The following is a 14441-nucleotide window of genomic DNA, read 5'->3' as shown; positions in this document are numbered from 1 at the left end:
CACATGTTCCTGTTATCATGTACTGTGCCACCACAGGTTCAAAGTAACTGGGCCCAGTGGCCATGGACTAAAACCTCAGAAACTGAATACTTCAGTTATTTTTGTCACAGCAATAGAAATCTGACTAACACACACTGAAACACCAGTAATTCAGTGTGTTACTTTATTCATTTCTGCTGTCCTAGACAACATTAGACAGCTAGTTATAAAAAAAACTTTTAACTAAAGGTTCATTAATAGTCTACACATTTCAAACTATGTCGTTTTAAAACAATGAATTTAAAAATTACTTTTCAAGTAGACTGGACGAAACTGCACCAGATGAATTTTTATTCATGCTTTCACCACAGTTGCCCTGGATTTAACAGCTGTGTAAATGAAGATCTTGATGAAGAGTCTAGAAATTCTTTTGCAAAGACTGCAACAATAGAAAACAAATTGTCAGGTCTTAGAACAGTAAATTGGATTCCAACTTTGCATAAAAACATCATATGTACTTGGCACACAAACAACATATGCCTGTATATAGATGTTTGATGGATTTTATTTATTTTGAGCTACAGCATTTTAGCCATTGATGGTAACATCTGAAGCACAAAGACAGCGCTCTACATAGATAGAATGGCCTATATCTACATCACTATGCATATCTATATAAAATCTGTATTCTCTGGAAAAGGAAAGAACACAAAATTTTAGGTGACTATTACCAGTATTAACTTTTAAAAAATTACATAATTACAAAAGATTGAGGAAAATGTCTCTTGTGAGCACAAGGCTATGGAGTTTATAGTCAGAAAAGTAATTACAGAATACACTTGAAGAAAACAGAAATTTTTATCTTACCAGCTCTCTTGAGGGACTTCCTGCAGATTCTGTATTACTCTGACTCATTTTTATTCCATAAGCTTCTTAAACACTTTCCTATGTAAACAAAAACATGTTTTTTAATGTCTTATATAGCTCCACTGTGAAAATTACAGAGAATAGTGCCATTTCATTTAATTAAAACAAACTATTCGAGCAGAGTTCACTACCTCTGCATAAGAAGCATGAATGAAGCAAAGGAACTTATTCTTCAACATCATGAATTTGTAACCCTTTCACTTTCACAGTAGTGGACTCCTGGGAGGGAAAGAAATACATGCTAAGGTCAGGATGTATCTTAACTGAAAATCAGCTTTTTAAAAAATTTAACTTATTAAGGCATAACTGATTGGTAAAAAACAGTCAATACTTACAGTTGAAAAACACATTAGGAACATTTAGCATGACTCTTTTACTGAAGAAATGAACAGATTCAGAAAGACTGTGTGCTTTTCCTACACAAATGAAAAATAGTAGTTGTTTTCCCATTAGAACTTAAGCGTTGGAGCCCACAGCATGGAGCTTTTAATTTTCTCAATTAATTTATTTTTGAGACAGGTTCTTGCTACGTAGTCCAAGCTGGCCTCCATCCTGCCTCTTCTTCCCGAGGCTAGTGTTACATGTACACACCACCGTGCCCAGCCTACAGCATGGATCTTGACATTCAATAGCCTTTGGTTCCAATTTGAGCTTTTGGGTTTTACATGACACAGTTTTGATAGATAGGTACCTTAATATCAGTGATGTTGTCACCAGTGGATACATGTATAGAAACTTATCAAATTGTCTCACTTTAAATATCTGCTGCTTGTTATAAATCAATTACAGAAGCAGAGAACTGAAATCAAGGTCTCATCCTATCTCTTTTCAACCACTGTATGCAGAGGAAATCATAGATTCTTCTACAAATGAATTGAGTGGGCTGTGAACAAAGAGCCTACCTTTTAGGAATGGAGCACAGAGTTGTACTTACTGGCTTCCTTTCAGAGTTCCTGCAGTAGCTAGCAATAGAAAAAGTGGAAGCATGCAGACCAATGGCAGCCAGAGATAAAAACCCCAAGCAACAGCACTATCAGCAGCAAAAGGCCAAAGCCATGAAGCAAAATGGTTACTTACTACTAAGGAAAGGCATGGTGACCTAGGGCCTTGACTAATAGTGAATCAGAGTCAACAGTCACTGCGGATGTCCACAAGACTGACACAGTCATGGCAGAGAGCTCAGTTCTAAAAGTACAGTCATATAAATTCATTATAGATTGCTTTAATAATACATGCATGAGGCAGAGTCTCAAGCCTCAAGAAAGGAAGTTTTGATATATCAACAGTAGCTACCATTTATTGGCACTATATCTCACACATTATGCTAAGTATTTTGAATGTATTTATTTTATTTAATACCCTGCAAAATACTCTAGACATAGGTTAAAGAAGCCAAGATACACCTCTATGCTAGTCATATGGCCTTAAAGTCACCTAGCCTCTTGGTATCACCTCATATTAGACTTTCCATGGGTACTACATTGACTAAGATCCCATCTCCTGGTGATTTGTCCTAACAGAATGAAGGGTCACTGGTCCCCTTGGAACTACTCAAGTCTAATCTTGTGTTAATGGTAAGTCTCTACAATAGATTCTATATAATGCCATAATTAACAATTACTAAGAATGGAAGCATCGCTCAAACAGTAGAGTGATTGCCTAGCAAATGCAAGGTCCTGAGTTCAAACCCCGCAACACAAAAAAAAATTTACTTTAAATTTTTTTCTATTTCAAAGTATTACAATAAAATTTAAGTGCTTAAATTTTTCCATTTACTTAAACATGCCTGATAATTTCCTAAATGCTAGAGATGAGACAAAGCACAAAGACCACCCCCCAAAGACAGCCAAATAGACAAGGGGAGGAGGAATGCCCTGAGAGCAGTGGGCACAGGGAGCCAAGGGAGCATGAGGAATTTGGCCCAGTCCAGGATGGGGAAGCATCTTCGCTGAACACCAACAAGGGCCACACACCATTGCAGAAGATATTCTCCTCCCAGGAGACCCACAAGACAGATATTAATTAACCCAATTTTATATAAAAGAAAACTAAGCCATTCCAAAACTGTGTGACTTAATCACTGTTACAGACCAGCTGCATGGTGTAATTTCAGTCCAATTTTTTCCTGGCATTAAAACCAGACATGATTTTTCTATTCCCGCATGGTAGTAAATTAATTTATACAAAAACCTCAGTCTCTAAAACAATAGGATGAATCTTAACAGTAGTGACATGTCTTTCTCACATGAAGACAGCACTATTACTAAACTTTCTGACAATAATAGCAACAATAGAAATGAGTTTAGTCTTCTCCATCCAAACAACAGGTTTTTGTTTTCATGAAGAAGGTGTCTACTCTTGTTATATTCTTACATATCATACAATGTGTGCCCCTTTCCTCGTTTTGGTACCTTTTGTATACAAGCTCCCAAGGCCCTCTGCCAACAGGGGGTCCTAGTAGTGTTAAACATGCAGTCACACACACAAATGTGTACAACCCACCATTTCACATTATTAATGAATGACACAGAAGCAAGACATTTTTGGTACTTCAGATGTTATCATCAATGGCTAAAATGCTGTAGCTCAAAATAAATAAAATCCATCAAACATCTATATACAGGCATATGTTGTTTGTGTGCCAAGTACATATGATGTTTTTATGCAAAGTTGGAATCCAATTTACTGTTCTAAGACCTGACAATTTGTTTTCTATTGTTGCAGGATGGTGAGTCACAAGGGAGAAAAAGTTAGGTTAACAAAAACAAAGTGGAACATACAGAAAAAAATTCTTGTCTTATAAGATTATAAAACTTAGCTTTATAAGTTTTTAAGATCATATAAGATTTTATTATTTATATCAAAGTTTACTTTGATATATAAATCTTTTTTCCTTATAACCTCTCTAAATCAAAATTAGACAACTTACCAGATGAAAATTTGTCCATTGTACATAAGGTATTTGGAAAAGACTTGGTAATTTATTTTTCTCTGAGACACGACATTATTTTCTAATACTATTCTTTTTCCTTTTTCAAAGCTAGAGAAAATAAAAGGGGAGGGAATAAAAATATTTACTGATAGAAATTATAGTAAATATTAACTTAATGAAATTATAATAATGAAACTGACAGAAATTGTCAAATTGCTGTCAATCAGGATTGTATTAGATTACTTGTCCACCAATGATAGCATTTGTTATTCCAAATTTTCACTAACACCATGTACTACATAACTTTTTGGACTTTTGCCAGTCTTAGTGGTATCTTAAGGCAGTCTAAATGAGGCTGAATATTTTTTTTCTTCTTTATGCTTTAAGAACCATTAGTAACTCCTTTATGTAAACTGTTATTTATTTATTTATTTATTTAGGCAGTACTGGAGTTTGAACTCAGGGCTTCATGGTTGCGAGGCAGGTGCTCTACTGCTTGAGCCACTCTGCCAGCTCTTTTTTGTGATGGACTATTTTGAGATAGGGTCTCATGAACTGTTTACCTGGGCTGGCTTTGAACCATGATCCTCCTGATCTCTGTCTCCCTAGTAGCTAGTGTTACAGGTGTAAGCCACTAGAGCCAGGCTGTAACAAGTGTTTATTTTGCCAAGTTTTCTACTCATTGTTAGGGTTTTTGTTTTTGTTTTCCTTCTGTTCTGTTTCTTAAATCCTAGGGAGATTATCCCTTTGTCAGCACTAAGAATTCCAAATACATTTTTCCCTTTGCTCTTGGTTGTAGATTTTTTTGTTATATAAAAGTTTGTGGTTAAATCTTTTATGATTTCTGGGTCGAAGGTCAAATTAGAGAGCCCTTGCCCACTGTGAAGTTGTTAATTCTCTTGTATTTTCTCGTAAAGCTTTTATGATTTCATTTTAAAATCTTTGACCCATTTGGAATGCAACCTGGACCACAGTGTAAAGCACAGAGCTAACTCATACTTGTCCCTGGAAGATCATCCAGTTGTCACAACCAAACTTACTAAACAATCCACCTCCTCCCCACTGATCTGAAATATGACCTTACCATAGATAAAATCTTGCAAGTATTTGGGACTACTTATGTAACTTTTACTCTGACCCTTGTTTAGTCTATTTATTTGTACACCAAAATGAAACTATTTAATTAACCTAGAAGGTAACACACAAGCACAGGAAATTAATGTGAGTCAACTCCCTGTACAGCTGTCCTTATCTCAACCAGCAAAAACCCTTGGTCCTTCCTATTATTGCTTAAACTCTCTCTTCAACAAAATTAGAGATAAGGGCAAAATAGTTTCTGCTGGGTATTGAGGGGGTAGCGGGGAGAGGGAGGGGGCGGAGTGGGTGGTAAGGGAGGGGGTGGGGGCAGGGGGGAGAAATGACCCAAGTCTTGTATGCACATATGAATTATAAAACAATAAAAATAAATAAATAAATAAATAAATAAACTATTTTAGTTACTGAGGCTTTATAATGTATGTTTCTATATCTGGCAAAAACCAATGTCCTCTTGTTCTTTTGTTAATCAAGTTTTGCTAGTTGCTTTGCTTTTTATTTTTATATATTAACTTCAAAAATCTCCTTATCATGATTAAAAAGCAAAACAATGCTATTTGTTAGGGAATCACATTAAGTTTATAAATTAATTGAGGAAGTATTAGTATTTATGTTTTATGTTATTTTTGAGTCTCCCTATCCAAGAACTTGGCATGTCTTTCCACTTGTTCGAATCCCCTTTTGTGACTTTCCACAGTGTTTTAAAGTGAACTTCATATTGATTTTGTACATTTTTCAAGTTAATCCCTACATATTTTATCTTTTTTGTTGTTAATTTAATGCCTTTAAAATTTTACTGCTTCGTAAACTGACAAAAACTGTTTATGGAAAATCTTAAGTGTAGTATCTTCTTGAAAATAATTTCCCACTCATTCTAAATTCTATCATATAACTGTCTTCATTTAAAAATGTCACTAGTAAACAAGCTGAAAGAAAACCAGGCACAATTTATGTTAGATTTTTGTTGAAAATTATGCACCTGCAATATGCTGATTATATCCAAGTGCACTAACACCTCAACACACACACATAGACTCCCCTTTTATTTTGGGGATACTGGGTTTTGAACTCAGGGCCTCGTGCTTCCTAGAGAGACATTCTACCACTTGAACCACTCCACCAGTCCTGTTTTGTGTTGGATATTTTCAAGACAGGCTCTTGAGAACTAGTTGCTTGGGGCTGGCTTTGAATCCAGATCCTCCTGATCTCTGCTTCCTGAGTAGCTAAGATTAGAGGTGTGAGCCACTCGCATCCAGCTCATACAGCTCTTATCGTGAACAATTAGATGATGCCTCACCTATCATTGTAAAAATTAAAATAATACATCTTGAACAGACTCACAAGAGCTCCGTAAGCAAGAGCCTAATTCCTATCCTTCTTTACAAAGTGTTTTTATAACAAGCTGTGAGGTCAAGCAACTCCAATGTCTTTTAACTGTTTGTCTACAGAACAAAGATCACCAGAAGGAAATGGGAGAAGGACAGAGTGTGATTTCAGTCAACGAAAGATTTATTGGTTTAATAGGAAGCCCCAACAGTCTCTTTAAAACAATAATAGTAAGAATTTTATGAAACTCAAGAATGGTGCTTTGTCAGAAGCTACTGGACACCTGAAGATCTCTGAAGATCCATCAGATTATCCCAATCCATGATTTGTGATGCTCAACTCATATTGAGTATGAGGACTTTGGCTTATATTCCAGAGGAAGCAGGAGAGCAAAAGACCAGAAAGGAATGCAGGGAGGATTTTTCTTAGGAGACAGCACTGATAGCCTTTCCAAAGGCATAAAAAAGAAATTTTGGGGGGGGGGGGGAGGATTTATACACTATAGGAAATAAACAGCTTCTAGAGAAAGCAATAATGAAAAATAGGGCATGCCTTGATTTTTTTGTTCAAAAAGGAAGGCATACTTGGAAGATAGAGCTAGGAAGATTATGATTCAAGGTCAGCCCAGGCAAAAACATCAGCAAGACTGTATCTCAAAGAACAAGCAGGATGCTGTGGTTACTTCTATAATCCCAGCTTTGTGGGAGGCACAGTAGGAGAATTACAGTTCTTAAGTATGCATGGGCAAAAAGCACAAGCACCTATCTAAGAAAACAACTAAAGCAAAAATGGCTGGAGACATGGCTCAAGTGGTAGTGTTTGTGTAGCAAGTGCAAGGCCCTGAGTTCAAATCCTAATATCACCAAAAACAAACAAAACATACTTAAGGAAAGTGGGCAAGCATAGCTTGTAAAACACCCCTTGAAGGAAATGTGGTACATTCCATCTATTGTGTGGCACAATAAACTAATGTTTATTGTGGTACATTCCATCTATTGTGTGGCACAATAAACTAATGTTTATTATGACTATAAACAATAAGACAAAGGTTAGAAGTGAGAACAAAAGCATTTCAATGAAGTGATTTGGGGAGGTAAGATCTCAGTAGTAGTGGTAAATCTAAATCCAGGTGTGTCTATCAAAAGCAGGACATCTTCCTAATGATGATCATTTAGTGCTTTATGGCTTCCCAGGGGAGACTGCACAAACACATAAAATGTTGGTGAGCTCATGAATGCCATCACAGAAGAGTTAATCATTACAAAACATTTGAGTGTCCTTTTTGGCTGCAAGTATTTAGAAATTAGCTCCTTCTAGTCATGTCTCCTTAATGTCATTTTCTTTTTATGTCATTTTCTTTTTTCCTCTCCATTTGTTAAGGTATTGACAAATTTTACAATCTGAGAGAGAAAATAACATATACCTGGTGTTTCCCAAAGAAAACTGTCAATACTCTTCACTTTCTTATGATTACTCCTGTGCAAGAAGATTGACAGGCAGTAAAAATAAATAAAATGCATGTTTTCTGCTATACCTTAAAAGAAAAGACTCATAGCAAACAAACTCTTAGTACAATCTGAACTTAATGTCATTTTCTTCTGAAATTAACCACCTAATTTGTTTGAAAGGAAAAATTAGGGCATGTTCCCTGCCATTGGTTTTATATTTGGAATATTTTGTTTCTGAAAGAGTACTGGTCTAGAGGTCTGAGTTGTAGTTTAGAGCAGTCATGAAATTGTGCCCAGTTTCTCCACATGTAGTATTAATAAAATCATTCATAAAGTGATCTGTAAAGGTTCTTTTTTGGATCTATAAAAATAAAAACATTTACGTCTGGTTTATTATACTACATGTGTTCCAATGTTTCTAGAGGGGAGGATTTTCTTTTTGAAATGTTTATGTACTTCTAAGATCAGTCTGGTCTGCAGATAGGATGGGCAGCCTGCAGTAAGGTCTTCTGGGAGGGACAAGAGAGGAGGGAAAAAAGTACTAGTGTAGTGATGTTTCACATTAATGCCATTTCAAGAGAGAAGGAAAGCATGATGATGCTGGCTACACAGAAAATAATCTGTATGGATTCTGTGACTGGACTGACAAGTTAGAAATGCCTATTAGGTATTGATTTACTGAAACTAATATTAAAAATGTTAATATTTCTTGTTATTAAGTTATACCCATAGATTTGGTATTATACTTGAAGACACATAGACATAGCAGCATTTAGAAACAGAAGTAACTTGTTTTATACCACACAAAGCACAGATTATTCAAGATAACTGACATTGGTGGAATTAGGAACGCCTTCTTTCCATGGGCTAAACTTTAAGTGATCTTTTTTAAACGACATGAAAGTTGTAGGAAACCAAGATACAAAAGATCAGTGAAAGATTAATTGATTGATTTCACTACGCCCTTCATTCTGTAGCCAAAGGTAATTTTCCCTTTGCTATTGCATATTTTTCTTTCAAGAATCCAAGCAGTTCAGGAATGCTGCTCACTTGTCTTGGGAGGGGTGCGGGGGTGCTGAACAAGTAAGAAACTGCCTGTAGCACACAGCCTAACTTTGTGGGAAACACCTGAAATCTGCTTCAAAGAAGGAATCTCAGACTTCTTGAAACATGAGATCTTTATCAGCACAGCTCACAGCTCATGAAGTTTCCTGAGACAACATGTACTCAAAAACTCCCCACTTAGGCCCAAGAATTAAATGAAAGCTCGATGAAAGTTTGGAATCCTAGACTTCATTTTGTATCTGTCTCCTTCACTGAAACTCTTGGTCTCCTGTAATTATCTTCAGTTCCAGGAAGGACAGAACAGATCCTGATCAGACAACATTTTCACAGCAACAAAACTACTAGGGGAAAAAAAAAAAATAAACCATCAGAGCATCTGGAGGACAGACCACCTGCCAGGCAGCAATGACTCTTACTTTGGTCATTACCTGACCAATCCTGAAACAATGAGCAATCTAACCACCTGTGACCATCATCTATGACCAACATCTATGACCATTAGAACACACCTGCAACTGGGACTATTTAATAATTATGCATACTTTTCTCCCCATCTCCCAATTCTTCCTCTATTTAAACCTAAGGCAAATGTCCCTAATAGGAAGATGCATTAAAATGTGTACCTTTCCTCTTCCCGCCTTGTATCATGCCATGTTAATCTCTTTTTCTCTCACCTCCACCATTATCTGTCTCTATTTGTCCTACTGGGGTGAGTAGCTGGACCTGACCTTTGGAACTCAGAAGTTGGGTCTGGGGCCTAAAATTCCTGTAACAAGACTATCTGCATGCCTCCTGTTTGCTTTCATTCACACGTCCATACAGCAAACATTTCCTCAGTACAATCATGTAAAGACACTACACTAAGTTCTTGTTCTTGGTGAACGAGCCAAGATTCTTACTTTTATGATATTTATATCCTAATGTTGGGAGAAAAGATAAAAGGGGAAACACTGAAATGAACTAGATTTCAGATACTGAAAGTGATATTAAATGTGACTGGGCAGAAGACAAATTCAGACTGGGTATTAGTATTCTACCTAAGACCCAAACAATGGGTAAAGGGTGACTGGGGGACAAAGCATTCCAGGGAGACAAAAGGTCTCATGACAGCAAAATAAATTTGGGTATTTACAGAATAGACACAAGTATGGCTAGAGCATGGAAAATGGAGAGAGAATCCTAGGAGATAAGTTAGACAGGTAGGTAGGGTCTAGATCAATAGGTAACAGTTAGACATGAATGATGGGGATATGCAAAAGGAACCTAAAATGAAGACTCCTTGGTTCAGTGTGTATGAGCTGAGAGTCCTGTTCTCACTCTCTCATGGCCTGCTTTCTTACATGCGGCAGGCTAAACTTTTCTAGTAGGCTTCTGACTCGAATTCTTTGTGAAACACCTGCAAAACCCTTGATATGACTGAAAGGAAAAAGGCCTGATGTGAACTTGTAAGAAGGACAGAAGGGACCAGATCTTCCTCAGGATTTACCTTGCTCTGGAATGCATTCACACTATTTATGGCCCTTGTATTTGGTTCCAACTAAAGAAAAAAACTCTAGTCTAATCTGGTTAAGGTGGGCTACTTTTGACTGAGAGTTGACTTTTTGTTTATTGACTCTTCATTTATAATCTCATTGTATTTTTAAATACTCCCTGCTCCCATGGGTTTTTCTTAGGTGGTCATACGTAATTGCATGTGTAGTTATTCTTGAGACAGATCATAATTCTTTCACAAATTTTCATGTCAATCACTCCCCATAGGCTGGTCTTAGGGAGTGACATGACGCTCCAAGTCCCTTAAATTTCAATGGAAGCCTGAGCATGCAACCTCTCTTTCTTTTTTCTCTTTGAAATTATTTTTATTGTCATATTATTGCTGCACTGGGGGTAAATTGTGACATTTACAAAAGTACTCACAATTTATCTATCTTAGTTATATTCACCACCTGTATCATTCTCCTTTATTCCCCTCCCCCATCTTGAGAATAGTTTCAACAGGTCTCATTTTTCCATTTTCATACATGACTACATAGTATTTCCTCCAACACCCTTTTCTTATGTCCTCCCCCATCCACCAACTCCCAGACAGGACCTGTTTTACCTTCCTGTCCTCCCCTTTTGAAAAAAGACATTATTGCTTGCTTGATATCTATATCCCAACTTGGTTCATGTCCATTCTTCTCCTTTCTACTTAGTCCCCTTTTTAGTCAACCTCTCTTTCTAAGATGACCTACTTTCACTTCTGAAAGTACCTTTTCTATTCTGTTTATCAATGAATTATACCTTAATAAATTATTGATAACATTGTAGTATTATTATCTTAAAATAGTAACAAGTTTAAGACAGTAACAACAGAGAATTAAACTAATTGCAGGGCCCATCTAAGTGAGGAGTCCTTTTAAGAGTAAGTCTTGTACTACACAGTCACATATTCATGAAGCTAGCCTTGATCTTGATAGATGTTACTTGAATAAAGATATTGAAAAGATACAGAAAATGATTTCTATTTTAGTTTCCCCTTATCTGTCAATCACGTGAATTTACTCCAAAGGTGGCACAAAAGCAGCAACCAGGAAATAATAAACAAAGATTCCAAGACTTTCTGAGACAACTTCAGGGCATTACTGTACGCTAATTAGAATATAGTGATTGCCCAGCCTATTCTCATGTAAATTAGAATTCACTTGTTCTTATTATTTACTTAAATATATTACTCTTTCTCTTTTATGTCCAAGCATTGTAATAGATGAAAACAAACAAACAGCTGTTAGTACTGTTGGAATAATTGTTAGGTATTTACATTGCTAAAAAGAACCAGTTGCTTAACTAGGCAAACAAGACTGCCAAGAAATATAGATCAGAGACTACCATATTAATACTGAATTTGTAAACCAGATGAGATGGTCTGTGTCTGTAATCTCAGCTATCAGGAGACTGAGAAAGAAGGTTGTAAATTCCAGACTTGGGCTATCTGTCTCAAAAAACAAAAAGAAAAATCAAGAAAAAGATTGCAACTGGATTTTAAAAATTTTATATTATGCTTTAAAAATACTACAAACGGAAACTATAAACCAAAATTTAAATACCTATCTTTATAATCCTTGTTTTCAAAAAGGCTGAAAATCAATAACCACACAGGAAAACATTATGTGAATATCAAAAAGGCAATGTGAAAAGTAATTTATCTTATCTAATACATAAAATCAGACACAATCGTAACTAAACAGAACGTTTACAAGGTTTAATTGTTTAACCCCTAACAATTATGCCAACAGTACGAACAGCTGTTTATTTGGTGGATATCTATTTTAATGCTAGTACATAAAAGAAGGATAACATCATTGACATTGAAAATTACAGGTATCAAGTCTTTAATATCAGTTCAGCCGTTTATGCTTTTAGTGCAATCACACTTCTACCTGAAAAGCAAAGTTGGAAACAGCCTTGTCCTGAGATACCTCCTTTCTCTTCATGATGGAACACTTTTTTAGCATTAGTTACTAGAGTGCTTTATGCAACATCACAAGCACATTCAGACCCACAAAGACTGCAGCCTAGAGTTGTGCATCTACTGAAGAGAGAAAAATATTGCCCCAGTATCTTCCAATATTGCATTAGTTTTGTATCCATGCATGATAATAGACCTTTTATTATTGTAATAACTTCTTGGGCTCAGGTTTCAACATTGTTTTCTGACTTCAATCCTATGTTTTACTCTGTCTAAACAGAGTAGAACTAAATCACACCATAGAGCAAATGCACCTAGCTGATATCTACAGAATATTTCATACAAATATCCAAAAAACATACATTCTTCTCAGCAGCCTACAGAACTTTCTCCAAAATTGATCATATCTCAGGGCACAAAGCAAGCCTCAGCAAATATAAGAAAATAGAAATAATTCTATGCATTCTATCTGATTACAATGCATTAAAACTAGAACTCAACAACAAAAACAACAGTAGAAAACATACTAACAATTGGAAGCTGAGTAACACATTGATCAATGATCAATGGGTCATTGATGAAATAAAAGAGGAAATTAAAAGGTTCCTGGAAGCTAAGGAAAATGAAAACATGACCTACCAGAACCTATGGGACACAGCAAAGGCAGTCCTAAGAGGAAAGTTCATACTCAGGAGTGCATATGTTAAAAGGACAGAAAGATCTCAAATCAATGACCTAATGCTACATCTCAAACTCCTAGAAAAACAAGAACAAGAAAATCCCAAAACAAATACAAGGAGAGAAATAATAAAAATAAGGGCTGAATTTAATGAAATAAAAACAACAACAACAACAACAAAAAACATACAAACAATCAATGAAACAAAAAGCTGGTTCTTTGAAAAAATAAAAAAGATTGATAGACCCCTGGCAAACCTGACTGAAATGAGGAGAGAAAAAACCCAAATCAGTAAAATCAGAAATGCAAAAGGGGAGATAACAACAAACACTACAGAAATTCAGGAAATCATCAGACTACTTTGAGAACCTATATTATAATAAATGTGAAAATTTTGAAGAAATGGACAAATTTCTAGATAGTTATGATCACCCAAAATTGAACCAAGAGGATATTAATCACCTGAATAGATTGATAACACAAAATAAAATTGAAGCAGCAATAAAGAGTCTCCCAAAAAAGAAAAGTCCAGAACCTGATAGATTCTCTGCTGAATTCTATCAAATGTTTAAAGAAGAACTAATAGCAACTCTCCTTAAACTTTTCCACTAAATAGAAAGGGAAGGAACACTGCCTAACTCATTTTATGAAGCCAGTATTACACTCATCCCAAAACCAGACAAAGACACCTCCAAAAAGGAGAACTTTAGGCCAATCTCCTTAATGAATATCAATGCAAAATTCCTCAATAAAATAATGACAAACTGAATCCAACACCACATCAGAAAGATCATTCACCACAACCAAGTTGGCTTCATCCCAGGGATGCAGGGGTGGTTCAACATACACAAATCTATAAATGTAATACAGCACATTAATAGAAGAAAAGACAAAAACCACTTGATCATCTCAATAGATGGAGAAAAAGCCTTCGATAAAATCCAACACCACTTCATGATAAAAGCTCTAACAAAACTCGGAATAGAAGGAATGTACCTCAACATTGTAAAGGCTATATATGACAATCCTATAGCCAACATCATACTTAATGGAGAAAAACTGAAACCATTTCCCCTAAAATCAGGAATGAGACAGGGTGTCCACTATCCCTACTCCTATTCAACATAGTTCTGGAATTCCTAGACAGAGCAATTAGGCAAGAAGAATAAATAAAAGGAATATGAATAGGTAAAGAAACTGTCAAAATATCCCAATTTGCAGATGACATGATCCTATATCTTAAAGACCCAAAAAACTCTACCGAAAAACTCCTAGACACCATAAACAGCTACAGCAAGGTGGCAAGATACAAAATCAACTTACAAAAATCATTAGCTTTTCTATATACCAACAACAAACAAATTGAGAAAGAATATATGGAAACAATTCCATTTACAATAGCCTCAAAAAAATTAAATACATAGGAGTAAATTTAAGAAAGGATGTGAATGACCTCTACAAGGAGAACTACAAACTCCTGAAGAGATCAAGGAAGACTACAGAAGGTGGAAAGATCTCCCATGCTCATGAATTGGTAGAATCAAC

General features: G+C 35.8%; 1 protein-coding gene across 10 annotated transcripts in view; it reads right to left on the bottom strand.

Moving 5' to 3' along the window:
• Stxbp4 (syntaxin binding protein 4) overlaps positions 1-14441 on the bottom strand; it is a 201915-nt gene that overhangs the window by 183623 nt on the left and 3851 nt on the right. For 6 of the 10 annotated variants that reach the window (XM_074046092.1, XM_074046085.1, XM_074046090.1 and 3 more), the window contains exons 2-6: positions 3836-3946; positions 1242-1322; positions 1038-1125; positions 847-924; positions 291-418 (exon numbers count right to left, since the gene is read on the bottom strand). In XM_074046092.1, coding sequence (XP_073902193.1) covers positions 291-337 — 47 coding nt within the window. In that variant the 5' untranslated portion in view covers positions 338-418; positions 847-924; positions 1038-1125; positions 1242-1322; positions 3836-3946. The remainder of the gene's footprint in view (positions 1-290; positions 419-846; positions 925-1037; positions 1126-1241; positions 1323-3835; positions 3947-14441) is intronic. The other 4 variants (XM_074046087.1, XM_074046088.1, XM_074046089.1 and 1 more) reach the window with 4 other exon arrangements.

Source organism: Castor canadensis, chromosome 11 (assembly GCF_047511655.1).
Source record: "Castor canadensis chromosome 11, mCasCan1.hap1v2, whole genome shotgun sequence".
NCBI lineage: Eukaryota > Metazoa > Chordata > Mammalia > Rodentia > Castoridae > Castor > Castor canadensis.
This window is presented reverse-complemented; position numbering and strand designations above follow the sequence as displayed.